Source organism: Natrix helvetica (genome assembly GCF_964273705.1).
Source record: "Natrix helvetica genome assembly, chromosome: 1".
Lineage (NCBI taxonomy): Eukaryota > Metazoa > Chordata > Lepidosauria > Squamata > Natricidae > Natrix > Natrix helvetica.
In genome coordinates, this window is record NC_138548.1 from 36,448,762 (window position 1) to 36,475,670 (window position 26,909).

Here is a 26,909-nt window from a genome sequence, read left to right on the forward strand (position 1 = left end):
AAGTTTGTAAATATACTATTAAGCTTTAGAAGTATTTCTATCTGTTTAAATGTTTAGATTTTCCATATTCTGACTTCTAACTACCCATAATCTAAAGATAGACTAGATAATTAAAAACAATAAAATGGATAAAATGTATTATATGCTGCAAGGGTTTGTAAGTGTGAAAACCTGTCATAAGTCACTTTTTCCCCAATGCCACTGTAATTTCAAAGGTCACTAAACAAATGGTGGTAAGTTGAGGACTACCTGCATAGCATCTCGTATACAGCATCTGGTTGTCAGAAACCATGAAAAAATTGAGCTGTTTTTAGACATTTCTTGTCTGAAGGAAGAGTTGATAATTCTAAGGAAAAATGTTTTATTATATTCACCTTTCCATGTTTATGTTCCTACATTATTCTGTAGATGATGTCCAACATTTGTTTCCACATTAACAGTCACAAAGAAGCTATTGGTGTGTTGTCTAGTTTGAGAATTCTTATTTTTAAAGAAATTGACTGGCAATACTTTGCTATTTTGTTTTAATGCCTACACATCACCAAGATTATTCTCAGTATGTTAATTATCTTAAAACAATGAGCTCTAATTGCTACCAAGATGGCTGATAGATGATAATTGTAGTCTGAAAAAAAACTTTTATTCTACCACATGACAACGCTTTGTCCTGTTTAGTTTTCCTAAAAGCATTTCCCCCTCACTCCAGAGTTCTTCAGATGTTAATCTAAAATAAGCCAGCTGTCGCTTCTAGCCTTGTGGGCCTATTGCCTCAAAAACCAAGTCCAAAATTTCAAAGCAATACGTCTGATCAGAAGAATGATTGTAACAAGGTGGGAGTAAAATTCTTCCAGGACTTTGAAATCTTGTTTCCTGCTGTTGTAGTATAGACTTGCGGCTAACAGCATCATGACACAAAAGGAAAGGCCCAGGAACAAAGGTAAGATCCCAATTGTCCGCTTGTGAGCTGGGGTGTTGCAAAAGAAACAGAGAAATGGATTAGCTTTCTCCTTTCAATGCTGAAATCCTTACCACATTAAAACCTTTTTGCACTTAGTAAAAATCTTGAAGAACTTGAGAAGGTGTATGGGTTTCTCTGAGCATCTGAGAAGAGGTGTCTATTGTTCTTCCAACTCAAGAATTTTCACCATCTCCTGTTCCTGTGTCTTTTTGGCTTTTTAAAAATTGCCTTCCATAGCATCTTGGAACCTGCCTTATGGTAATTACTACTGTCTTACTGTAATTGCTTACTGCCTTACTGTAATTCAGCCTGATAGACTGCAACCTTGCCTCAACAGCAATGCATTGCAGATTGGAGTACTGCATATGTGGGGCTACTCTTAGGACAATTTGGAGCCCAACCAAATAACCTGTGGAACTGGCATTTGGATCCCACCCCTATTCTCACCAATTGGTTTGATCACCTATTAGGTCCTTACCTATTTGGCCCTTAAATAGGGGGGGGGGCTATTTAAGGAACCCCAATGCCAAATGACTATTGATGTATGTCTGTGATGGCGAATCTATGTCATGTGTGCCACAGGTGGCACGGGAAGCCATATGTGCCAGCACATGAGCCGTCAGCATTTTTGGTCTATTGGGAGCCAGGGGAGGCCGTTTTCACCCTCCCCAGGCTCCGGAGGCTTTCCTGAAGCCTGGGGAGGGTGAAAACTCCCCCCACATGGGGGATCATGCACATGCGTAAGGGATTGTGTGTGCATGTGCATGTGGGCAGGGTACATTGCATTGTGGGTGTGGGACACACACAATTTTGGAACGTGATTACAAAAACAGCTTAACGAGTCCCCTCTCTCTTGGTCTGTGACTTTATCATATCTTTGTGAGGTAAAGTGGAAAGATAGAAATATAATGAAATCCAGAAAGAACTGAAGATTTCAGCAAAGCATCTCATAGCCCCTAACACCTTGGGTAAGTTTAATAAAAGTTCAGCAGCATGGGACCTGTGAGTTCCTGAGGAGGACAATATCACAAAATCTCAGGGATATTGGCTAGACTGGGAAGTTGAAAGAAATCCCACCCTTGTTTTGCATGTAATGCTCAGGAACTGAACTCAGCGTACTGAAATCTTTGTCTCTAATCTTATTCTGGATTGCTGCATCATACTAGGCTCATTCTATCTCAGCCATCTTGATACTCATGATATATAACTCTTCAAAAGAAATACAATTGTCAGAAGTTCAGGATGCAGAACCAATCTAGTCATCCAAGGAATGCACAGAGCAAGTCACTTGGAGGAGAGGCATCGTTTATTTGAGAGTTTACACCAAGTTACAGTTCTCAAGTGTTTATCTTTATACCTTTCCTTTATTCCTCCCAGAACAGAGCCCATCCACAAGGAATTACTGGAAACTCTAATTTGCTGACCAATAGTTTGCTTGTTGATTAGGCAGCCTGCTGAACCTTTGGGGTTTTCACATGTCAGCTGGCTTCTTGCTTAATTTACATTGCAACTCAAGGTAGCAGTCATATAGAGTATTCATAGATGTAATATTTGGTATCCTTATCACTTTTGGCCACTTTTCACCTCTTTGCTGTTTTCCTTATCTTTTGTTTTAGTGTAATTTGAAGTGAAATCGGAGCAAGGGAAATGAAGGTAAGGGGGATTGGTTATACAGATATAGGTTGAATGTGAGACAGATTATAAGTACCTTCTCAGGCAGATCTCCAAGGTCCCTTCCAACTCTGCTATTCTATTCTATTCTATTCTATTCTATTCTATTCTATTCTATTCTATTCTATTCTATTCTATTCTATTCTATTCTAATGTATCGTATCACTTAACAATGCAATGTGTTAAATCTCCATGATGTTAAAGGCATAATAAGCTCCCAGAAACTCAGGTTTTTCAATAAAAATGTTACATAATCTAAAAAGGTGGTGTCAAACTCCTCCTGATTTTTGTATCCTATATGAGGGCAAAGGTTGATGGTGGTGAGCCTGATACTAAATCATTTGAGAACTAAATTATCACAATGGGGAGAACCGTCCCACCTACCCCAGTGATAACATTGATTAATGATAGGAGATGAAGTTAATGACTGGAGAAATGCTGAATCAGATCATGTTTTGCATGAACAATATGCAATCCTAAGTGTTTCAGTATAAAAGATGGAAAAACATCCTTTCCAACAGATATCCACAGATTTCTTTGTAAGTGAAACAACACCTTAAAAAATTAACTGTCACAACACCACCTATGGGTATGCCGCTCCCGAAAACATGCTACAGGTAGTCCTCGACTTATGACCACAATTGACCCCAAAAATTCTGCTTTTAAGTGAGACATTTGTTAAGTACCGGTAAGTTTTGCCCCATTTTACAACCTTTCTTACCTCAGTTGTTAAGTGAATCACTGCAGTTGATAAGTTAGTAACACGGTTGTTGTGGCCCAACAGTGGCCGGCTGAGCTGTTGGGGGAATCTGACAGTGATGAATACTATGGGACTGCCCTGGAGGCTGAGGAAGACTCCGGGGGGTGTTCGGAGTCAGAGCAGGAACTAGAGAGGCCTGTTGGCCACCAGGTGGCATCTGAGTCAGGGAGCAGTGAGGAAGAACAGAGGGAGGCTGTCCCTGACATACGTATGCGTAGGGCTGTGAGGAGGAGGGAGCAGCTTTGGAAAAAGAGTCACAGAAGGAAATAGGAACAGGTGGCTACTGATTGGTCCCTCCTGGAGAGCTTATAGGTGGTGTGATGGGAGGGGAATTTTGCAGGAAACAACAATTTACTGATCCAGCCGTAGAGAAAGATTGGGAGACTTTCGTGAGTTCAAGCCTTGTTTCATAGAGATAGCTTTCTGGGCTCCCAGCAGAGGGGTTGTTTATCTCCTTCCTTAGTTGTGGCAGACAGCCAAGTCTGCATCCGTATATATTGTAGAGGCTTGGGACAGAACAACGGTTGTTAAGTGAATCTGGCTTCCCCATTGACTCTGCTTGTCAGAAGGTCACAGAAGGTGATCACATGACCTTGGGACTCTACAACCGTCATAAATAGGAGTCAGTTGCCAAGCATCTGAATTTTGATTACATGATCATGAGGATGCTGCAAAGGTCATAACTGTGAAAAATGGTTATAAGTCACATTTTCACTGCTATTGTAACTTTGAATGGTCACTAAATGAACTGTTGTAAATTGAGGACTACCTGTACTGTCTATCCCAAATCTCTCTCTCTCTCTCTCTCTCTCTCTCTCTCTCTCTCTCTCTCTCTCTCTCTCTCTCTCTCTCTCTCGCACGCACACACACACTCCTGAGATGCATCTGGGTCAATTGTCCATAAACATATGAATAGTAAAGATGGATGTTGACAATTAGCATTTGAGGAACAGTAATTTCTGAGAATATTGGTAATTTGTGCATGATTTTTTTTAAAGTCAATCTACCCAAAGTGTCATGGGACAGAATAACAGTTGAATGGATATTATCCTGACAATGACTAGATTTAGACTAATCTGCATACATCATATGAATGATAAGCTGGAAGAAGCTCCGAGCAGTTTGTATATAAGGCAGCTTCCCCTCTCTCTATCCTGCTCTGTTTTGGAACGAAGGTAAGTGTCAAGCCAGGACATGCTGATGGATTGCAGAGCCAGATAAAACATCTGTTTCACCCAACATAGCAATTTTTATTTAAGGTGCTTTGCTATTATTTTGTAATAATGGTATTCTTTTATAAAGCTACTTGTGCATGGAAAATATGGCCTCAGATAATGATTTAAAAAAAATGAATAGACTACAGCCATTTGTCTGTTATATGCATATAGCTCATAAGTGGATTTTTTTTTTAAAAAAAATCCTGCCATTGCTGTATCATTATGGGTAAAGGTCCACCATTCACTCTGGCCTATTTAAATTACCTGCTATTACCCGCTCCAGAATTCATTGTAAACACACTTAAGCTGTCAGGCCAAGGCACACGACGAAAGCAGAAGTCATAAAGTCAGGCAACCCAGCCCATAATAATGTATCAAAATGTGTGAGGGGGAAGCACAATGCTAAGAGCAAATCATTTTAAAACACCCAAGAAACTGAATCAATGTTCTCTAATAGAGTCGGGGGAACTACTTGCAGCAAATGATTTATTCATCTTTCATGAAGCCGTTCTTTCCGCTTGCAAATTATCTTTGAACAGCCTTCCATTTTCTTTGTTAAATCGATTGCTATTTAAAATTACTCTCTTTTGTGCCTTCTGTGAATAGTTGCCAGTAGCTTGTTTGCTTACTCCTCCATGCATGTGCTGATTCAAAAGTTATTCTGCTTCCATCTCATTTATTATTATGGTTGGTCGCATAGTCAGCCAGATGTTTAGGCAGGATTTGGCATTTTTATCCATCCATCAAGTCCTTTCCAAGGACCGGGGGTGGGGGGGGGTTGTAAAGGCAGATGTTGTTTCAGGGTGTCAAAGGTATTGTCACAGAAAGTAAGCTGTTCCAAATAGAGCTGCTTTTTGCAATTGACGGGTGGTGATTTTGTCAGTTTTGAGAGGCTGCTACATGGGTGGGGCAAGGGTTGAGCGGGCGGCGGGGCAAGTGAGCATTGAGTGAGCATCGAGCGAGCGGGTGGGACAAGCGAGTGGTGACTAGGTGGGCAGGGTGAGTGAGAAGGGGGTGTGGCCAGCCAGAAGTTGCTACCGGTTCGGTGACCGAGGCCAAATTTCCCCTTCACTCAAACTGGTGCGAACCAGCTGAATACCACCTCTGATGAGATGGTCCTTTGGACCTCCAAGTCAACTGGCAGAGCCAAGTCTTTAGGCTCTTATGGAAGGCCAGAAAGGTTGGAGAGGACCTGACTCCAGAGGGGAGGAAGATGTGTTCCAGAGGACAGACATAACAGCAGAGAAGGCCCTTCTCTTGGACCCTGTCATCCACAATTCCCTGACCAACGGGAATAGCATATCAGCTCTGCTGGCATGGACCAGTGGGGGGGGGGGAACCCAGAGGGGGATGAAACAGTCCCTTAGGTAAATTGGAACCATGCCATGAAGGGTTTTAAAAATGATTGCCAACATCTTGAATTGCACCCAGGAGCAAGCTAGCAACCAGTGCAGTTTATTACTGTACCATGACTTCTAATATCTGAAATAAATGATCTGAGGTTGCTTGTTTCTTAACTGAGCAAGGAAAAGCTGATCTGCCTCCATATATCTTCAAATTATGTACTCAGAGATGTAGTACTTGAATTTATATTAGCTTCTTGCCGCAGAGACATTGGAACTAGATTTCCCAGAATTCCTAGCTATTGAACATGGGGACAGAGCATGTAGGGTGCTATAGTCTCACTCTATCTTGAAAGCAACTCTTTAAAGAAGGCCATTTTGGCTTTTATGAATGTATTCTTTTAGACCAGGCTTTCAGCTGCCATGTGCCAGATGAAAGCAGAGGGCATGCCTGCAAACCTTACCTCCATAGTCTCCAGGAAACCCAAATCTCAAAGCTGTGCAGAGTCCCCATGTCAAGTATTAAGGACATTTTAAGTAAGTCTTTACAACAAACTTGCAAATGACCAGATTCAATGCAGAAGGCACTCAGGATTTCTCCAAGAGTCCTGATTCAGAAGGAGAAATGGTTAAGAGTATATCTCAGTCTTACCCAACTTACCCCACATTTTTTTAAATGAGTAGAACTCAGGTTTGAGAATACTCAGGTTTGAGAATACTCAGGACAGCAATGCTGACAAGGGAATTCTCAGCAATTCCATATTGCTTAAGGTCCACCCAGAGTGGGAAGGATGATTTATGACTGTCCTTTCTCTCCTGTTTTATGCTTGTGTCACTAGTAGTCATACTTCTTTTTATTGGTAGTTATAAAAGTAAAATGAAGTCTGTCATTGGCAATTTTATCTTGCACTCCAGTATGTGTGAGGAGCCTGCTACAGCTATTCATCATTGCTAATACCATCTTCATTTCTTTGATCTCTCCAACAGGTTAGGTGGTATGTACATATCTAATACATACAATACAATGGTGGGATTAATTTTTTTTTACTACTGGTTCTGTGGCCATGGCTTGGTAGGCTTGGCTTGGTGGGCATAGTTTGGTGGGCATGGCAGAGGAAGAATACTGTAAAATCTCCATTCCCACCCCACTCCAGGAGAAGGTTACTGCAAAATCCCCATTCCCTGCTGATCAGCTGGAACTCGGGAGGCAGAGAATAGATGGGGGCAGGGCCAGTCAGAGGTGGTATTTACTGGTTCTCCGAACTACTCAAAATTTCTGCTACCGGTTCTCCAGAATCTGCTGAATACCACCTCTATAAGGTGCTATTCTCTATAAGGTGCTAATAGCTCTATAAGACAGGCCATTGTTATTACATAACTGCTCATTTCAAAAGCAAAGAGTGGTCAATGCTAAGATGGAAAGCCTGGCCCAAGGCCATCTAATGAATTCCTGGCAGAGCGATATTTGAGCCAGGGAAGAATTATAATACTTTGGATCCATTCCAACTGATTTGTATTTTTACAGCAGGTGTGCATTAGGCATTATTAATAATAATTGCAGCAAATAATATATGTCTCACAGTCAGTGTATAAAAGGTTACGGCTATACGACTATTTAGTCACAGTAGGAAATGTTTAGAAAATAACACACAAACTTGTAGTATATCGCAAAGAAAATCTTTGGGGATTAATACAAATAGGTAAATTAGATAAGGTTGGAAATTGCCTAGTTAAGAAGCAAATACTGATTTACTTAGTTGCAAAAGTAATGAACAGCTTTATAGAGCTTCAAAGAAAGTGAGCAAGATTTCTATTTCAAAAGCCATTCAAGTTAATTTAATTGATTCTGGTTTCTTTCTATAAAAGAACACACCTGCTCAGATTTCCTTTTAAGAAGTTCGAGGGTTTTGGGCTGGATGCCGTTGTAATACAAGAGCAATGCATAGGGAAGGCAACACATATAAAATATGGCTTTGTGTAGCCATATATCAGCCTCCCAAGCTAAACATTTAATTAATTAATTAAATGTATGTGCCACCCATCTCACTATTAGAGCAACTCTGGTAATATGATGGTGAGGCAAAACTCAGATGTTACCTTTTCTGCTAAATAATGATTATATTCCTAGGTGGACAGAAAAATAGGCAATCAGGTGTATCTTCAGCATGTGTGTGTCAAAAATCAAGGTGATAGGCACAACCAATGCAGTGCGCAGTAAATCATTGTCAGATAGGAAAACATTTCCACAGTATAACTCAGAATATAAGCTCAAGTTGACAAACAAATTAACGCAGTGACAGAGGCACTTTTCAAATGTATTGCTTGAGGCACATAAAACAGGTGGGACTTCAAACACATGGCTATGACTGCCATCTTGAATTTTTGACCCTTCTATCTTACTCTATGCAGTAATTTTATTTAGTGACTTTACTTCTTCAGTCTTTCTTTGATACTGGTTTTGTCACTAGTCCATTATTTGACATTTCCTTTCCTTTTTATATTCATTGTTCCTTTATCTTTAACTATATTGTAAGTACAGATGGCAATAGAAAACCTCACAATCTGCAGATGTGTTTTCATTTCTTCAAAATGTGTCAGATATTGCAATGTTAGACACTAGACACATGACTACACAATGCTGAATTCCCCTTGAGGAGCATGATTATTTTTCACAGGATGCACCAGGGTGAGGAATATTTGCATATTCTGAAATATTTTCAGTAAATCAAAATGGTAGCCATCAAGAACTGCCACAAAAATTACCTGCACTATTCTCATCTATTGAAGCAAAAGGAAGAGTTAAACAATTGTGGAATAATGAAAGCAAATGAAAAACAACAAACCAATTATTTGCCTTTTTTGCCCTAAAAGACAATGATTAAATACATCATTTTTTAAAACCAGATTTCCATGCAAGATGTTGCTATATATGAGTTCATTTAGAAATAAATCAAAACAGATGACACTTGATTTAACTTTTTATTTGTTACAAAATGAATGCTCGCCTTATATGCAGCTTTAAATGACAGAGGGCCTTACACAAGAAAGTTCAACTTTGAACTGATTTGCTACCTATTCAGGTGTCTTAAATCTATGAGGTTGAAGAAGATATGTTACCCTATAAAAACCTCTTTTATAATCATGCTACTCTTTTTGAAAGAAGTTCCAAAAATAACCATGGATCTTTCTCTGGATATTCTATTAAAGTATTATCAATCAGCTAGGTCTCTCCTCCAAGATAAATATCTATAGTAGATGCCTTATCCTGTCAATGCAACAATTGCCACATGAACGAGGATCCTAATTTATCAGGCTCTTATCTTATATTAAGATGGGGCTCTCCATTTTAGACATATGGTTTTTTGGGGGGTTGCTTTCTGTTGTGGCCCAGCAGGAGCTGTTGGAGCTGCCACCAGACTCCGTCAGCGAGGGTCCCTATAAGTCGGCTCTGGAGGATGTGGAGGACCCTGGACAGGGTTCCGACTCCGAGCAGGGATCAGAGAGACTGGTTGGCCACCAGGAGGCGCCTGAGGCATGGAGCAGTGGTGAAAGCCAAAGGGAGGGTGCTCCTGATGTCATGCCTTGGAGCAGTGGGGAGGAGTCACGGGACAGCGAGTCAGACATCAGCAGTGAGTTATTAAATACTCGTTACCAGCGTGCTAAGCGGCGTCAGGAGCAATTGTGCAGTTACCGGAGGTAATTGCGCTCAGCTGATGATAATTAGACTCCTCCCCAGACTATAAAAGGACTGCTTGTGCACATGCCTTTTTGCAGAAGTCAACGCAGGAACTATTGTGGGAGTACAGTCTTGTGAACGTGGCAGGCTGGATAGCTACTATTGCGTATCAGTGCTGGAGGGTTCTGAAGGTCGAGTTGTGTTGGATTGCTGCCGAGGATCTGTCTGTCTGTGCAATAAACCTCGTGAAGTATCTTTGGCTCAGAGTGTGTCTGTGATTGCGGGGGAAGAGGGAGGTCAGAACAGCTTTCTATACACAGACAGTGACATGGGGGGTGGGGATGGGATCCTAATAGGATGCCACTATTTTCCATTCCATTACTCAGAACACACACACACACAAACACACGTGCACACAAACACACGTGCACACAAACATAGAATACATGCCAGGATATTCACATGAGTATTATCTTCTCAATGCAACTGTTGGCCATGTGGCTTTGGAACACTGAGAAAACTTTGGGGAGGGAGTTTTTGCGGGGGTGGGGAGTCAGTGGGTTAGGAATACTTAATCCATGTTTGACTGAGAATTCTGGGAATTATAGACTAACCCACATCACAGATATCAAATTAGATAAACCTATGTTATAGAATGTTTTGAGTAGAAATCTATTTTATAAATCAATTTCAGTTACAAGAAGAATGATGATATGACTTTGTTGCAGAAATATAGCCTGTTGTAAGAAAACAATGATTTTGTAACCATGCTTTCTATTTTATCCCCATCTCCCGCAAACGTGACAGAATAAAAAAAAATCTGTTTTTTTTTAGAGTCAACCTCAGTACACAAGGATACATCATCTGCTTGTATCTTGGAATGATATTTGTTGATAAAAGCCATCCAAATCTTGATTTAGGGAGAAATCTACTGCAAATGGAAAAACGTCTGTTCTGCCAAAATGCTTTCATTTTTCAGTCTATATAGCTGAGCCACATTGATGGTTTGTGTTGTCATTTGGCAACATAAAATTTATCAGAGACCATTTGCACTAAGGGATATAAATGGATGAGTTGGCAGTAGAAAATGAGGATTTCTTATCACTACTGCAAACATGATTTTTCATTGTGAGCTTTGTCATCATGGCAACTTTATAATAGCTCATGTAACTTGATAGTAACTGTTTTAAATAGAAGTAGGGACACCAATTCATATATTTTGTTTTCACTCAATTTTTCATGTTTACAACTTTGAATTTTGTTTGATATGCTTTCACTTTTTGTACTATTTTTCTTTTTAAAAATCTCTGCATTTGTAAACCTTTTCTGTGTGCATTTTGCATACATTTTTTATTTGTACATTGTACATACTTCACTCGATAAGAAGGTATTTTAATGAACATGTTCGGCTAATATATATTACTGCATAATATAGTAGCAGCTGCATTTTTAGGTTGTATTGTTGAATTGTGAACAAAAACAGAACAATTAACATTTAAGTTTATCATACTGCTGTTCAACAATATTCTAAAATGGGGTGAGGAGACAAAAATGGGTTTGGGGCTGAGAATTTTCAGCATCCTACCTGCAGTTCCTCTGAGTATGTCTGTCCAAAAAAAAAGTTGCCTTTTTTGTATTTCTTGAAGAAATTGTGATATTTTAGGCCTTCACGTGCCTACTTCATTCTATAAAATCTCAAATCTCCTCTCAAATTGGATCCTGGCTTTCATATTTTGGTATTGTTTTCAAACTACTAATAGCAGTTGCTTCAGAGGTGGTATTCAGCAGGTTCTGACCAGTTCTGGAGAACCAGCAGCAGAAATTTTGAGTAGTTTGAAGAACCAGTAAATACCACCTCTGGCTGGCCCTGCCCCCATCTATTCTCCACCTCCTGAGTCTCAGCTGATTGGGAGAAAATGGAGATTTTGCAGTAACCTTCTCCTGGAGTGGGGAGGGAATGGAGATTTTGCAGTATCCTTCCCCTGCCATGCCCACCAAGCCACACCCACATAACCGGTAATGAACTTTTTTGAATCTCACCACTGAGTTGCTTAAGAAATAATGAAAGATAAGTTATACTTTCTAGATAGAAGTCACTGAGTAACCGTAATCCCAACCTTGCTTGGAAGATCTTGCTTAAAAGAACTCTAATCCTAACCTTGCTTAGAATTGACTTAATAGGTGATGTTAACAATTTATAGGGACATTTCCAAAACATTTTATTACGTATTATTGCACTATGGTAGTGTAAAATGCAGTTTTTGAAATTAGAGTAAAGGAACATCCCAGTATCCTTTATACACTTATGAAACTTTTCTGAGCCCACTAGTACTATTCGTGTATGAGAAAGTAAAACCACTCTTGGGACCGAAAGATAGTCTTTCTCTATTTGATTTTAGCTTCCAGCCTCAATTTTTATCCTGAAATTCTTTTTCAAAGAATTCTATTCATTTATTTGGGAGTATGGTGTCCTTGTGAAATAAAAACACAAATTAAACATAATCTGAGAAGTTTTTCATAATGTTCTTGTGGGGATGGATGGGTTTCTAAAAACCTGGTTAAATCTTGAGATAACAATGGAAGAGTTTTTGGAAACTCATTTATTTGTAATTTTAGTGTCTTATGGAAGATTTTCCTGCTCCTACTTGTTTTTCTTAGTAAAGTGGCATAATGTTTAATGTGTAGAGCTATGCGCAGTGAAACCCAGCTTAAATTCCAATCTCAGTCATAACTCACTAAATGACTTTATTTCAAACCCATACAACAGCATTTTGTTGTGAGAAAAATTGGGGGATAGTTGGTATATACTGTATGTCACCTAGAGAGCTCACACAGAAAATTCTAACATCAATCAATCTTCATGTGAAGTGATATTGCAAATTTCCTGATACCCTCTCAGACCACTTATTCTTATAAATCTTAGTTATCCTTTTTGAATGATGGAAACTCATCAGGTTCTCAAGAGCCCTTTCGGAGTCCTCTCACATTTGGAATCTGATTCCTCAAACATTTCTTTGTCTGATCTGGGTCTTTCTGCATGCAAACAATGTACTCAGCACCTAGGCCCTTCCCTTTTTGATTATTTATGACCAAATAATTGGGAGTATTTGCATGTAGGGAAGAGTTAGGCACATATTTAAACAAAACAACACCCATGCAATATGTGTAAATGAGATCTATGGTTATTCATTGACCCTTCTTTAAGTCTAAAGCATGAGACTTGTATACCAAACAGCAACCCCCAAAAGATGAGATTTTCTTCTCTTGATCTTAGAAAAGTGAGTCTCATATTCCCCTTTAGGGAGTTGCATAGGGGTGCAGCCACAAATCAACAGAGATATCTTAAAAATAACTCAAAGCTACTTAAGAACACTTCAAAAAGATTGACTATGACAGATCATAACTGAGAAAGCCTGAAACATACCATTTTTAATAATTTCTCCTGGTTCCTGGAATCGAACTCTTCTCTCTACTTTTTCCTTTTCTCTCAATGCTTGTTTCATGGAAGATTTTTTCCTTAGTATGGATGGAGGACATTGGGTAAAACGTGGCTAAAGAAAAAAGAAAACAACTGTTGAGCATAAGATAAATGTCCAGTTAGTTTATGTGATGATGTGAGAATTGGTTACATGTAGTTTGGTTATAAGATTCTTTGAATCTCTTTCTACTACTGTAAGCAAGAAAGGGTTGATTGCCAAGCTGCTGAAGATTCAAGTCAATTGGTAACAACTACCGGTATGAATGGATAAAGAAAAGAAAAAAAAAAGGGGGGGAGATAACTGAGAAGTGGCTTGCTTGGTATTAGAAAGAAAGAAAAAGAAGGCAATCTGGGATAAGATTTAGGAGATGATTTAACAATTCTGTTTTTTTTTTAAAAAAAATCAGGTTAGGAGAAAGTGACAATGTGAAGTACTTAAGAATTTGACATAATGAGATGTCTACAGTAATTATATGTGCAAGTACATCATTTTGAATGGGATAAATTACCATCATTCCAGATAATTATTACCTCTGAATCCTCCATGTAGGCTTTAGTTGATGAAAATAACATACTAGGAAACTGGGTAGCGTCCATATCTCAGTATTCCATACTGAAGGAAGTAAATCCTATTAAATAGGAAAGCAATATTCAAAGAAGCTTAGTTGATAATAAAGATAATAAAGATGTGTTTAATGTGGGCCATTAGTGGGAATCAGCTTTAAGTGGAAGTCAAGTTCCAGAAGAAATGGAGGAGGGAAATTTGAAGCATGAAACACTAAAAGAGATTAGTACAATTAGGGTTGTACTGAATCTTTCTTCTTAAATAACATGTCCAACAGTTAAAATGCCCATAATGCTGTTTTATCTCAGTTGGAATTAAGCAATGGATGTTTGTTAATATGAAGCCTATAACCAGATAGTAGCATCCAGCTGATCTTGGCTGTTTTTAAAACAGCTAAACAGGATTAGAACTCACTAGTGCTTAGATGGCAGACTACCAAAAATCCCATGACTGTAGGCTACATAGCGAAGTTAAAAAAGAAATACCTTGGAAGAAAAACATGGCAAACAACTTTGACATTACTTCCCTCATTGGGCCATGCATGCACACAATGAAGCTCCCATATCTTTCCTTGAGATCCACAAGATCTCAAGATCTTCACGAATGATTTAAAGGATCCTTAAGAGTCATCTAATCATTGTTGTGCCAAAATAATTGCAATGCACATAAACTTTATATCTATTTAACAGTGGGTGGCTGATACAGAAATGATGTTAGTTATCTGGACCCAAGTACAAAATATTATTTGCTGTATTATGTATGTATTTAATATCAATATGGGCTATATAAAGATCTGGATTCAAAGGGCAAAATGCAGATCTGCATACAGTTAAGTAAGGGTAACATCTTATATCTTATATCCTTGGGATTGTTCAGCTACCAAGCCATGCAAGTCATCTATTTTAATATTCTCATGTGTGCTCTGAATTACAGCATGTTCTTTCAATTTGGGCCAAACACCAATGTTCTCAATAGCACAATGTTTCTTTTAGCTTGTTTTTGTACATAGATTAACGCCCTCAGAAATCAGCCTAGTTGTGGACAGCTCATTTATCTTTCTCATGCTAATGTAATATGATTATATTACACATATATGATACAAATTAGATTAATTATAATAATAAAGTGGAAATGGAACATTAGAATTTCCTTCCAATATTATAATAAAATTATTCTAGAAATTTTTGTTGGGAGGCAATGTGGTTTACCATAGTCTAGGATTTTAATACTCTAGTCCTGCTCTAGTTAATTCTTAATTCCAGGTAGTGCTCTACTGTAGTCCCTGGGATTAAGATGACTCAGCACTGATTGCTGAAATATGTTTTTAAAATTTGTTCCTGTTGTGTCAATGTCACCTGGAAGAGTTTCTTTTCTAAAGCTATTTGCTTTGGACTGTTCTTCGGATGGGGAAGAGATAATGCTTCTTACAGGTAGTCCTTGCTTACCAACCATTAATTCAGCAACCATTCAAAGTTATGATGCCTGAAAAAGGATACTTATGACTAATCCTCAAAGTTGAGACAGTCACAGTGTCGTGATCATGATTTGGGTGCTTGGCAACAGCACCTTTTCAATCATGTTTCTGGTCTCCACAGTTGGCTTTTGACATACCAAGTCAGTGGGAAACTGTCAAGAAGCCAGAAGTTGTAATCAGGTGACTCTTTGCTTAACAATCTGTGGTGACCCACTTAACAACCACACTTGGAACCGATGTCATTGTCAGGTTTGAACACATGTTCTTTCATTTTATGACCATGCTGCTTAGTAGCCCCAAATGTGGTTGGTAAGTGAAGGCTACCTGAATTGCCATATGAGAAGGGGGAAATTGTTGCCCTCATTAATTAGAAAACCCTCCATTTTAAGAATCTCAACATGAACAGAACTGTGAGGGAATCCATAATGACTCTACACACCAGGTGGGGAAAAAAACTGTTTAGAAGTGTTCGTAATTCTAGACTTCTGTTCTGAAGTTCATGTCAAGGTTCCGACTAATGAACCCAGCCAATTCAGCACTCTGAGACTTTCAGCTTTCTCAAAGGGCTGGTTTATTGGCACATTTGAAAGCAAAACCAGCTCTGGCTATTTCCTGCACTTTTAGTATAATTAAAGAATAGACAGCTCCCTCCCTCCTTGTCACAGGTCACATTGTCCAATCAGGTGTTCTGGCATCTCCTTGATAACCTCTTCTAGTCTCTGGCCAGCACTTGTTGGGATGACCTGGGTTCCCACAAGATACTAAGGTGTTGTCTGGTCTGATATTCCAGAGCTCCCTCCACTCCACCCCACCCCCGCCAAAGTGTGTCAAGCTGAGAAACGGAGAAAATGGCTGTGACAGGCCTGATCTGTTTCGAAGTTGACAGTTTATGGGTCACATTTGTAAGGAACCACTTAAGGATTTTGATAAACTGTTTGAGTCATGTTTTAAACTAAGCTGATTTTCATGCCCTAGAAGAATACATAGGAGTCCTATAGTTTTTCAGTTTTTCCTAATTTTACCATGTAGTTCCTGCTTAAAAATACTAGAATGCATTTTTTCTCTGTTCAGTCACATCTAGTTCTCAGAGACTGCTTGGACAGGACCAGCGGTGTAATCCTCTGAAGTCTGCTACCAGTTCGGTGAGTCTGCTACTGAGTGCATGCTTTGCACGCACATGCAGGCTTTGCACACATGCGCCTGACGCAGGCTCACGTAGCGCTAAAAAAGGAAAACCTGAAGCCTTCCGAGTCTGCGAAGGTAAGTAGAACAGTGGGGGGGGGGGGTGGAATCTGCTGTGCCACGTGATTTAGATTAGCTAGAAAGCAGGAAATCTGACTATTCTAGGTAATATAAATTGTGTGTCACAGCTGATTGTCGGAAATACTGGTTCGCCCGAACCGGTAGCATTTTTTACTACTGGTTTGAGTGAAGCGGTCCAAACCAGTAGCATTACACCACTGGACAGGATCTTGGAGTTTTCTTGGCAAGGTTTTTGAGAAATAGTTTGCCACTGTCTCCTTCCTAGGACTGAGAAAGAGTGACTGACCAAGATTACTCTTTGCCTAAGGCAAAAGGAAGAACAACTCACAATGCCCTGACTTCTAGCCTGATGACTTAACATCACATTAAATTACACTAACATCAACATACAGGATATAATTGGCAAAAATATATATTAAAGCAAAAAAAAAAAAGTAGAATTGCATTTAGCCAAGAAATAAAAATATTCGCTTAACTTTCAAGTAAAGTAATACAAACCCCAGCAGAAGAAAATGTACTTCTCCAAAACAGTTATTCTTGTGAAATTGAGTAGGTCTGGAACTGTTTCTGTGTTGCTTGAAAACCCTTTGCCTTAAGGGATCTTTCTTAAAAGGTTCTTGGTTGCATACATGGTATTACATTATGCTGTGATTCATTCCCAGTTCTACATTCCTAATAATAATATTGCATGGTGCATGGCAAAATAACAATTTTGTATGGTGCAAGAAAGATCTTGTCCTTCAAGGAAAACACTGCAGACAAATTATTACATTGGGCTGATAACACTATTCATTCAGTGTTTGTGTTTGTGTGTGGGAGTTTTAGAAGGAGGAACACATGTAATCCAGAGGTTTGTTCCATTTTCTGAATCTAATTTACAAAGGCTCCATTTTGTGGTGTAGATTGTGTCAGTTACTTTTATGTACTAGACCCAATCACATCTAAACATCAAAGACTTCTTTTATTATAAGAAACCCTGAATGTTGCCATATTTAGTTGTGCATCAAGAAATAAAGTCTCAAAGTGTATACACTGAAATAGTCATCTGAAAGTATGTAGCTTGTTTTAAATGTAAACATTTTAGTAAAACCAGACACATTTATGGATCTAGAGAATGCAAATTACACCTTCCTCTGGTCCCTAACCTTTTTAGCCCAGATGGCTTTCCATTTCATACCCGGTATCTAGTCAGGATCATTGTGGCATAATTATAGACCCTGTGGGCTTAGTTAACATCTGTTACCATCTGCTACAAGCATTCCAGAATTCTTACCTTTTCTTTCTTGTGCATTGGAGAAACTGAAGGCATACATTTATGCTGCAAAAAATGACATTTGCAGAACTTCTGAAAGCCTTGGAAAAGAAGCTCCTTCAGTACTTCTGTGAAGAATGACAGAGAGAAATAAAATCCAGAAATGCAAACTGATCAACGCTACTTTCATGAGCAACATCACCCTCATTTAGTAAAGACCCTTTTACCTTCTCTTCAGAAAAAAAAAGTTGAAGAAGAGTTAGCACTTTTGCTGCTAGTAATCTTTTTTTTTAACACCAGCTCTAAAATTTATTCATGTGTTCAGGAGTAAATAAGTGTTTGAGTAAATAAATGGCTGATACACTTTCCTCTATCATTGTTTCTTGCCATAGATCAGGCCATTCTGTTGCAATCCTACTTTATATGGATTGAGCAGAAAGAAATGATCAGGAATTCTACCAGCGTTCATATAGACTTGCATAAAAAGCTCTGTAGGATTAGGCCCTTGGTAATGCAAAATCCTTGTCAGAGCAGAGTTTGACTTAGCTTCAAGAAAACATGAGTAAAATTTCTCTGGCGACCTCATTGGTTAACATAGCAAGGGATTTAAAGAGGCAAGTCTGGTGTACAAAGAGAGATATTCCCAATTTGCAGCACCCAATTCCTTGACATTTTAGTGCCCTAACTCATTAATGTAACACATGAATAAGACTTCGCTATAAACTGAATTGAAGGAAATTGTGCAAAAGCTCTATTCTTTGATGAAAATACATAAACAAAAGAATGCTGATGCAAACAGCAAGCCCAATACATCCCTCTAGATATGGGGCAGACTCTACAGAGCATTATCTCTTATTATCATAAAGTATAAATCAACAGCTTGATCTGCATCCATGAATCAAACCCACTAATCTCATTTCCCCAAGACCAATGTTGAGTAGGGCTAGGCAGGACTTCGGATCTGAAGGAAAGAATGTATTGGAGTCCATGTAGGGCCTCATGTGGCACCTGTTGGTAATTCTTTTACTTGGACTGCCTAGCTGCCCTTCACAGCTGCAGCACAATCTTGGGAAAATACGCCCTTGGATTAAGAAATGGTAAACAGTTGCTACATTCATCCTTGTGCGCTCTTGAAGAATTTTTTCCTCTCTGAATCTGAAATGCTGCACAGTCTTAATACTGACCTGTACCACAACTAATTTAATTTGCAAGCTGTTCCTAATTCACTATAAAACCTAACCCACTCTGGGAATCCTATAAGCAGGACATGAGTAATAACATCCACTTCCCTGGGCTCCACAGTAACCAACAGAGTGACATATTGCCAGTCCTACTTGAGGTAACATATAGCCACATGACTAACAGCTATCAGTAGCTTTATTCTCTTTTAATTGGCCTCATCCCCCCCTTCCAAGTCATCAGAGTTGAGGGCCATCACCTCATTCTGTATGGAATTGCACAGTTAATAATGTCTGGTGTGAAAAAAAGGAGAATCCATTGCCTGAGGCAGCCAACTCACTCCCTCTTATAACAGAAAGATTTCTCTGTTGCAACTGCTGTTAAAATATAATAACACAGACACTCTGCTTTCACAAAAAATTCTGCAATCATTTACAGTGTAGGAATAGAGTAGCGGTATTATAGCAGACCTCCAAGAATTATAACTCTGCAAAAAGGCGAAGGAGTGTACCATTCCATTTTTATACTTCCCAGCGGTAAAAAGTCTAACAATAAACCTTTTGTGATACTCCCCCAACTCATTTTTGTGCCCATGGGAGAGCAGCCGAAATAATATGAACTCTTATGTTCTCCCCAATTCCTTCTGCAGGAATAAATACTCAAGACAAACAAAGTATTTTGTAAATGATGTCTTTGTATGGGTTCATACAGCGTGGTTCAATTAGTCCAAAACCTAGCAATTTTCTCATATCATTGAATCTGGCTTTATTGCAAATAAGGTCACAGAAATACTTGTTCCCAGGAATAATGGACATAGTTTACCTTCACTATTAGCACTTCCAAGGGCTGTGTGTGTCTGCCCCAATGCAACATTTATACATGTGTAGGTGCAAGCACAGGCATGAATGCATGCATACATATGTATACGTTCATGCACTTATGTATATATTAATAATGAAGTAACCTTATCTTGTACAATCTGAAAACAAAACCATGTAAGAGCAGGCAGCAAAGTATGCCGATGTAACTGGAAGCTTGCATATCAAGGCTCACCGAAGAAACAAATAATGAATAAATAAGGAAGGATTCTTCCAGAGTTCTTTTGGCTTCCTAGGTGCCAACTGATCCCCTGTTCAACATTCCTGCTCTAATATTCCATTAAGTAAATCTGATCCATCTCCACCAGCTTAAAAATGGAGCAGAGCTCCTTTGGCAGGTGCAACTTGGACAATCAGTATGTCTCATAGCAATACACTTTGTAGGATATGCACAAGTTTTGGCTGTTTGAAGAAACAGCTCCATACTGATAGATTCACACAGATGAACATCTATAGATATGATATGGACATTTCCTTTATCTGCCAGCTTATCAGAAAACATGGCCTATTATTAAGGAAATGTGGTAAGGCTCAATATACATAGCATTGTCTTATATTATATTATCTTTATCTATCACAGAAATGCCCAGTCTAAGGTCCAAGGACCAGAATTGACTGCAAGCAAAAACAATGTCTAAGTATTATTATTACTAAGTATTATTTGCACATATCAGGAAGAGAAATATATTAAATACATGGCAATATATTCATATTCTTAGTATGACTTAATTATAAATACTAAGCAACTTAGTATTTGTTCTAGTCTCATTGCTTTTTGAAATGCAACTCCTGGAATAACATTCAAACCCACACTAAGGCATCTTCCCAAAGGTCTCCCAATCTCAGCCGCTGGTGAAGGCCCTGAAAAATTGTGACATTATGTAGGAAACACTCCCAGCCATGAGAAATGTCTCATTGTGAGAATCTTCATTCAATGCCACTCTTGTATCAATCATAACTGATGCTATGCTTTAGATGTATCAGAAAGGCAACCAAAGTACTCTTAGAAAAGCACTGAAGGGGCTCTGTAGGTCTTGTACTCTAATCCCATGCTTGCTAAGAGCATTGTCAAAATATGTCTGTGATCTTCAACATGAAAATGGTCAGCAGATTTTTAACCTATTACTTGGACTCTGATTTCTCAAATGTTCGACAAAACCGTCTTGCCTATATCATATCCTTTAGATGATCTTCAGTATTAGAAAATATTTAATGTCTTCTCAACTGCTATTACAAGCCTTTAAAGTTTACTGAAAAGTCTCCTTTGGGTTCTCTGTATGTTCATTGATCTTAATTGCTACTTCCCTCCCAATACAATTTTAATATTTCTGTTCTCTTACATATTAGAGTATCCATTGAACATACATGAATTAATATGCAATGGCTTTGACCTCTGCTGCTAAGGACCTATCAGGTTTTAAATATTGTGAATACACAACTCTTTATCGAAAGAAGATTCATAACATCCCCCAGGCACTGGATATGGGAATGGTATAAACTTATTGGATTTTTTTACTCCTTTGTTACATGTTATTCCTTTGTATTGTGTTTTTTTTAGTTTGTTTTAATATGTATGGTTTTTACCATTTAGTCTGTCTGTGTTTTACCAATTGTAATGCAGCCAATTCCTCTTTTCATATCTGCTTCTCTCCCCACTCTTAAAACTCTAAGTATGACAATAAGTACTTTACCAGGTCAGAAAGACAAATTTGCAAAGAAAAAAACTGTTTCAGATCAGAACTCAACATTGGATCAGTCACATACCTGTTCCATGATGTGCTAAAAACATACTCTGAAGTCTCAAGCCTGGGCATCTAAGTTGGGAGACATGCTTAGCAAATCCTTCAAAAAAGTAGCAGTTGTTCTCCTTCTCTGTCTGCAAATTCCTTTAAAGCTGTCAAAGATGTTGTAATCAGATGAGGTTATCAAACCCAATCCTCCTGAGACCTGGAAATAAGATCCAGAGATGAGCAGTTCAGCTGCAGTAGGACTAAGGCAGGAACACTTAACGTTTCTATTGAAATTAAATGAAAGGGACTTGAATTGTTTCAAGAGTGAAGAGCAAAGCTTCAACAAAGGCTAAGGAGGACTGATGTTTTGGGCTGTTTCTTTAACTGATGTGAGATAAAGTTCTATGTATCCCATAATGGAATCCGAAAGCAGTTAAAACATTTATTGATGGGAGCAAATTCTGCAAAGGATTGAATGTTCAGCTGTGCGGTTTTTCTGGCAACTCCCGCCCCCTCTTACAGCTGAGTAGTTTTATTACCAGAGAATCAGCAGAAGCCAAAAAAGATGCATAATCCAAGGCTTTTATTTGATCAAGTCTGTAATGTGAAAGCCCCAAAAATAGATTCGGAAAACAAAACAAACAAAAAACATTGCAGTTTGTTTTATGTTTGCAAAGAAAGTAGCAGAAGAGGATTTAAGATACCCGAGGGGCCTACACATTTGTAGTTAGTAATGGTCCCTACCAACAATTTGATCTCCTGCTTTGCAGCTTGCCATTAACAATATCCATTGGTTAATGTGTAATGAGAGGCAGAGCAGAAATGCCAGATGCATCTGGCAGGAAAGTCAAGACTGAAATCTCTGCATTAAGAAAGATGGAGAACATTTGTATTTAGGCAGAAGAAAAGGTGCTGATGTGGAGGATGGTCACTGTTTTATGAACTGGCTCACTACTGCATGAGTGTTGCCTGTACTAGTCAGTCTGTGAAAGAAGGCATTAAAAATGAAATAAAAAGGAAAAGGACAGCAACTCTGAGCACATGCCTTTTTCTAAGTAGTGGGGCTTGCAAGAAACAACTATGTATATAGAAAGTTAATCTGTGGGCCCTAAAGGTAAAGGTTCCCCTCAGACATATGTTCTAGTCATTCCCGACTCTAGGGGGCAGTGCTCATCTCTGTTTCAAAGCTGCAAAGCTAGCATTGTCCAAAGACGTTTCCATGGTCATGTGGCCGGCATGACTAAATGCCAAAGGCACATGGAACGCTGTTACCTTCCCACCAAAGGTGGTCCCTATTTTTCTACTTGCATTTTTACATGCTTTTGAATTGCTAGGTTGGCAGAAGCTGGGACAGGTAATGGCAGCTCATTTCGTTACGTGGCACTAGGGATTTGAACCACCAAACTGCCGACCTTTCTGACTGATAAGCACAGCGTCTTAGCCATTGAGCCACCGTGTTCCATCTGTGGGCCCTAGTCACAGCCAAAACCACTGGAGAAGACTTATAGGAGAGTGAAATTAGGTTCAGGGTCAATCCTGGGTTGGTGGAGTGGAGAGAAAAAAATAATTCAAAGGACTGTAAAAGGGTTGAAATGAAAGTAAAAAGCAAAAGAAAATAGAAAATGGTTGGAGCGCTGGTAGAATGACAGCAGGTGAGGCAGGCAGAAATAAGAAAAGAAAGAACCAGGAGCCAGATTGAAAGGCAGAAATCAGGGAAACATCTCTGAACCTAGAACTGTACATAGCGCAGAGTGCTTAAATTCAGAGGACCCCTTGGTTGTCTTTGTGTCTGGAAGGTAGGAGAAAAAATGATGGGAAAACAATATTGCCATCGTCAGAGTGGGACCTACATGACCCATTTGATGTCTTCTAGTGGGTCTGGTGGGTGGCTCAGATTTAGAAGTCCTGTTCACTTGCTTATTATACCAGACAGCACTTGATGTCTGTCTTTAGGATAACTTCTACATTGAAAAGAAAGAAAACTGCTCTCAATACACTGTTTATTTTAGGAACGAGGTCATTTGCTTTCAGTGGACAATTCCAGACATCACCTTGAAAGGAGCTTCCTGCTTCTAATATAGTTAGAGTATATCTATAAAAATGCACAGCAAAGCATACAATAACATTGCACACCCAGGTAAAAGTACAGTTGCCTATGGAACTGTCAAGTCATTTACTTGCCTGAACCTCCATGCATGATACAGCTTGCCAGAGACTCCATCTGGATATGAGCTAAATACAGAGTGTTCCTATGTATTTATACTGGGGTAGGATGTTTAATGCTCCTGTCATTTGTCTGAGGATCAAGTGAGAAAAACACCAGTGCCAAAAATATTAAAAAGCGCTATAGCTTGGGCCATAAATGTTGGCTTATTTTGACCTACAAAAGCTTTCATTTATATATAAAAATGGCTGAGCAAAATCTCTCGGAATTACCCCTCTTGTTTCTTTTGCTGTTCTTGAAATAGATCCAACAAACCTCCAGCTGTTTCTCCAAACTTCTTGCTTTCCAAATTTTTAGACTCAATGGTATCAGCTAAGCATGTATTCAGTTACAAATACTATTACAGTATTTGTGATCCTTTGAGAGCTCAAGTATTGTACAACAATAAAGATTAGAGATTTATAACAAACAAACATGTATAACTGTTTTGTTATAAATCTTTAATCTCTATTGTTGTGCAATACTTGAGCTCTCAAAGGATCACAAACCACATGCACTTTGAGAACATTCAAATCAAGACTTAAATGCTTCTTTTCCAGTAATATTGAACTGCAAAGTAGGGCATACAAAACTTTCACTAGACCAATTCTTGAATATAGCTCATCTGTCTGGAACCTGCACTGCATATCAGACATAAATACAATCAAACGAGTCCAGAGATATTTCATGAGAAGAGTCCTTCACTCCTCTGCTTGCAACATAATACCTTATGCCACCAGACTTGAAATTTTGGGCTTAGACAACGTTTAAGTTTTCAATCTGACTTAAGTGTAGAACATAAAATTATCTGCTACAATGTCCTACCTGTCAATAAACACTTCAGCTTCAAACACAACAACACATGAGCACACAATAGATAGAAACTCAAGGTAAACCCGCTCCAAAATTGATTGCAGAAAATACAACTTCTGCAACAGAGTGGTCAATGCCTGGAATGCATTACTGATTCTGTTGTTACATCCCCAAACCCCCATAACTTTAACCTTAGACTGTCTACCGTTGACCTCACCTATTCCTAAGAGGTCTTTAAGGGGCGTGCATAAGTGCAGCAGCATGCCTATTGTCCCTGTCCTATTTTTTTATTTTTTTTATTTGTCAAGCATGAATTAGATAACAGATATAAGTATAAACATGATTATGTAAAAATACACAACCATGTTTATACTTATATCTATTATCTAATTCATGCTTGATGAAATGAAATAAATAAAATAAAATAATAAAAAAGACAAATCACCCAATTGCATTATTATTCAGAAAATGTAAACCAGGGGAAAAAAATAATAAGGGCCCAAAATGGTAGGGATTTCCTAAGGTAATTAGGATATGACGTGCTTTTAAAAGACTACCAGACTCCCTGCTGTCACTTTATTTCTTCTTCCTCATTATTACTACTGCTTCTTTTGGGATGCCCAAAACAAGCTTTATGTTAGAGTAAGACAGACAGCTGTTCCTTCTTACACTGCCTTGCAAACCAACGGCAAGAGCAAGCTGGAGAAGCAGCAAGGCAGGATTGTGCCCTGGAGCCCTTTTCAGAGCTTCCCCTCACATTAGGCAACATGGTATGGTAGCCAAAACCATCTGAATCTGCCATTAAGCACAGCAAGTGGTGACTTTTTAATGTACTTTTATTGTATTTTTTATTCTGAGAAAGAACAATGTTTTTTTTTAAAAAGTGAGTAAAATAACTTGACCAGTTTTGGATATTGTATATCTTGATTTGGGATAAGAGGCACTATTATAAAAGGTCATGGGCCAGTCCCAAATATGAGCTTCAATAGGTATCTCATAAAACGTTCTATTTACCGAAATGAACTTACTCTGCCTTTTGAATGAGATTTCTGTAATGGATGATTTAACACAGGTCCACCACTGGATAATTGGAACAATCAGAATACAGGTTGGGCTCTCAACACAAAATGCCCCACTTTTTCCTCATTTCTCTTTCTTTTCATAATGGCTGATAAGCAAGAGATGGCAATTAAAAAGAGGCTTAATGGGAATCCCTGCATCTGTCTAAAATTGCCTAGCAAACATTTGGACACTGTGACTTGTAACTAAAACTGCATTCTTTAAATAAATAATTAGATTTCATTTAGCATATAACCAACAGCCTTTGGTAGTCTAAGCTATTGTTGGCAGGTAATTAGTGCAACCTAGCTTCTTTACCATGTTCCTGGGAAAGTCGCACCTACTGACTTTATCAGAAACCTTGTGGCCATTCGCCCATGTATTTTGCAAAGAATAAACAGGGCATGGCATGTGAGCTGTGAGTAGACTTAGTTCACAGTAATGTGGGAATACATGACACTTTTCTTAGGTTGGCTTGACATTCAGAACATCAAACTATAGACATCCCAAGCAGAAACCACCAAATAACAAACATTTCAGAAATTTGAGGAATCTTCCTAAAGAGTCCTACTTCACAATTTGTTGATATGGAGCTTTTAATGAACAATTTGGAATTTGTGTGGGTAAATGTTATTAATAGAAAGAGCCAGACTTTCAGAGGCAGTGACAACAGAAGAAAATACCATGGGAACTGTCAGAACACAGATGTCACAGGGATGGGATATTCATTTACATAATAGCGGTTGCAGTATGTGAGGTCCCTTATAGAATGCCAATTCCACAAATGAGTAAATCAATAAGATAAAGGACAAATAATTTGCACCAGAATTCAAAGCAATAGTGGGTGCTAACACAAAAAATTATGTCTTTTGAATTTATATTTTCTTTTCTTTTAGGAATAGACCATATTAGTTTTCACTTACCTCCAAACATGCTTTCTCTACCCCAAATCATAGCATATTCCCACTGATTTCCTATTCCTAATTTCAATTACCTTCCACCCCAATCCTAGATTCCCTACATTCAACTGTATGCCAATTTTCTTTCTTTCTCAATTCCAGCATAGAATTTTCTGAATTTATCTTTTGATTCCACTGAATCACTCTCAGATCTTACCAGTCCCAGATGTCTCTGAAACTTTACTGTTTCTCAGCTGGCAGTACAATGCCTACCTTATCAATCAGGCACCATCAAGACGTCTGTGGTCTTTCCCTCTCTTTGTTTCTTCTGAAAATGAGATTCCCAAACCGCTTTGAAAGAAATACATAAATAAAACAATCACTTTGGCTAGAAACAGTCTATTAATATAATATTCAATCAGCCTATGCAATTATGCTAGCAATCATTCGATCTCAACTTCACGTAGACTTCCTGCAATCCAGCTCTGTAA

General features: G+C 38.6%; 1 protein-coding gene across 1 annotated transcript; it reads right to left on the reverse strand.

Annotated features, from left to right (window-relative positions):
• Window positions 1-26,909, reverse strand: LOC309384093 (uncharacterized protein). Its single transcript, XM_081937284.1, has 5 exons — window positions 26,692-26,909; window positions 21,479-21,661; window positions 17,679-17,785; window positions 13,050-13,176; window positions 1-964 (listed from the first exon to the last, which is right to left on the reverse strand). Exons 2-5 carry the CDS (start codon window positions 21,501-21,503, stop codon window positions 762-764), a joined length of 462 nt encoding a protein of 153 aa, XP_081793410.1. The 5' UTR covers window positions 21,504-21,661; window positions 26,692-26,909; the 3' UTR covers window positions 1-761.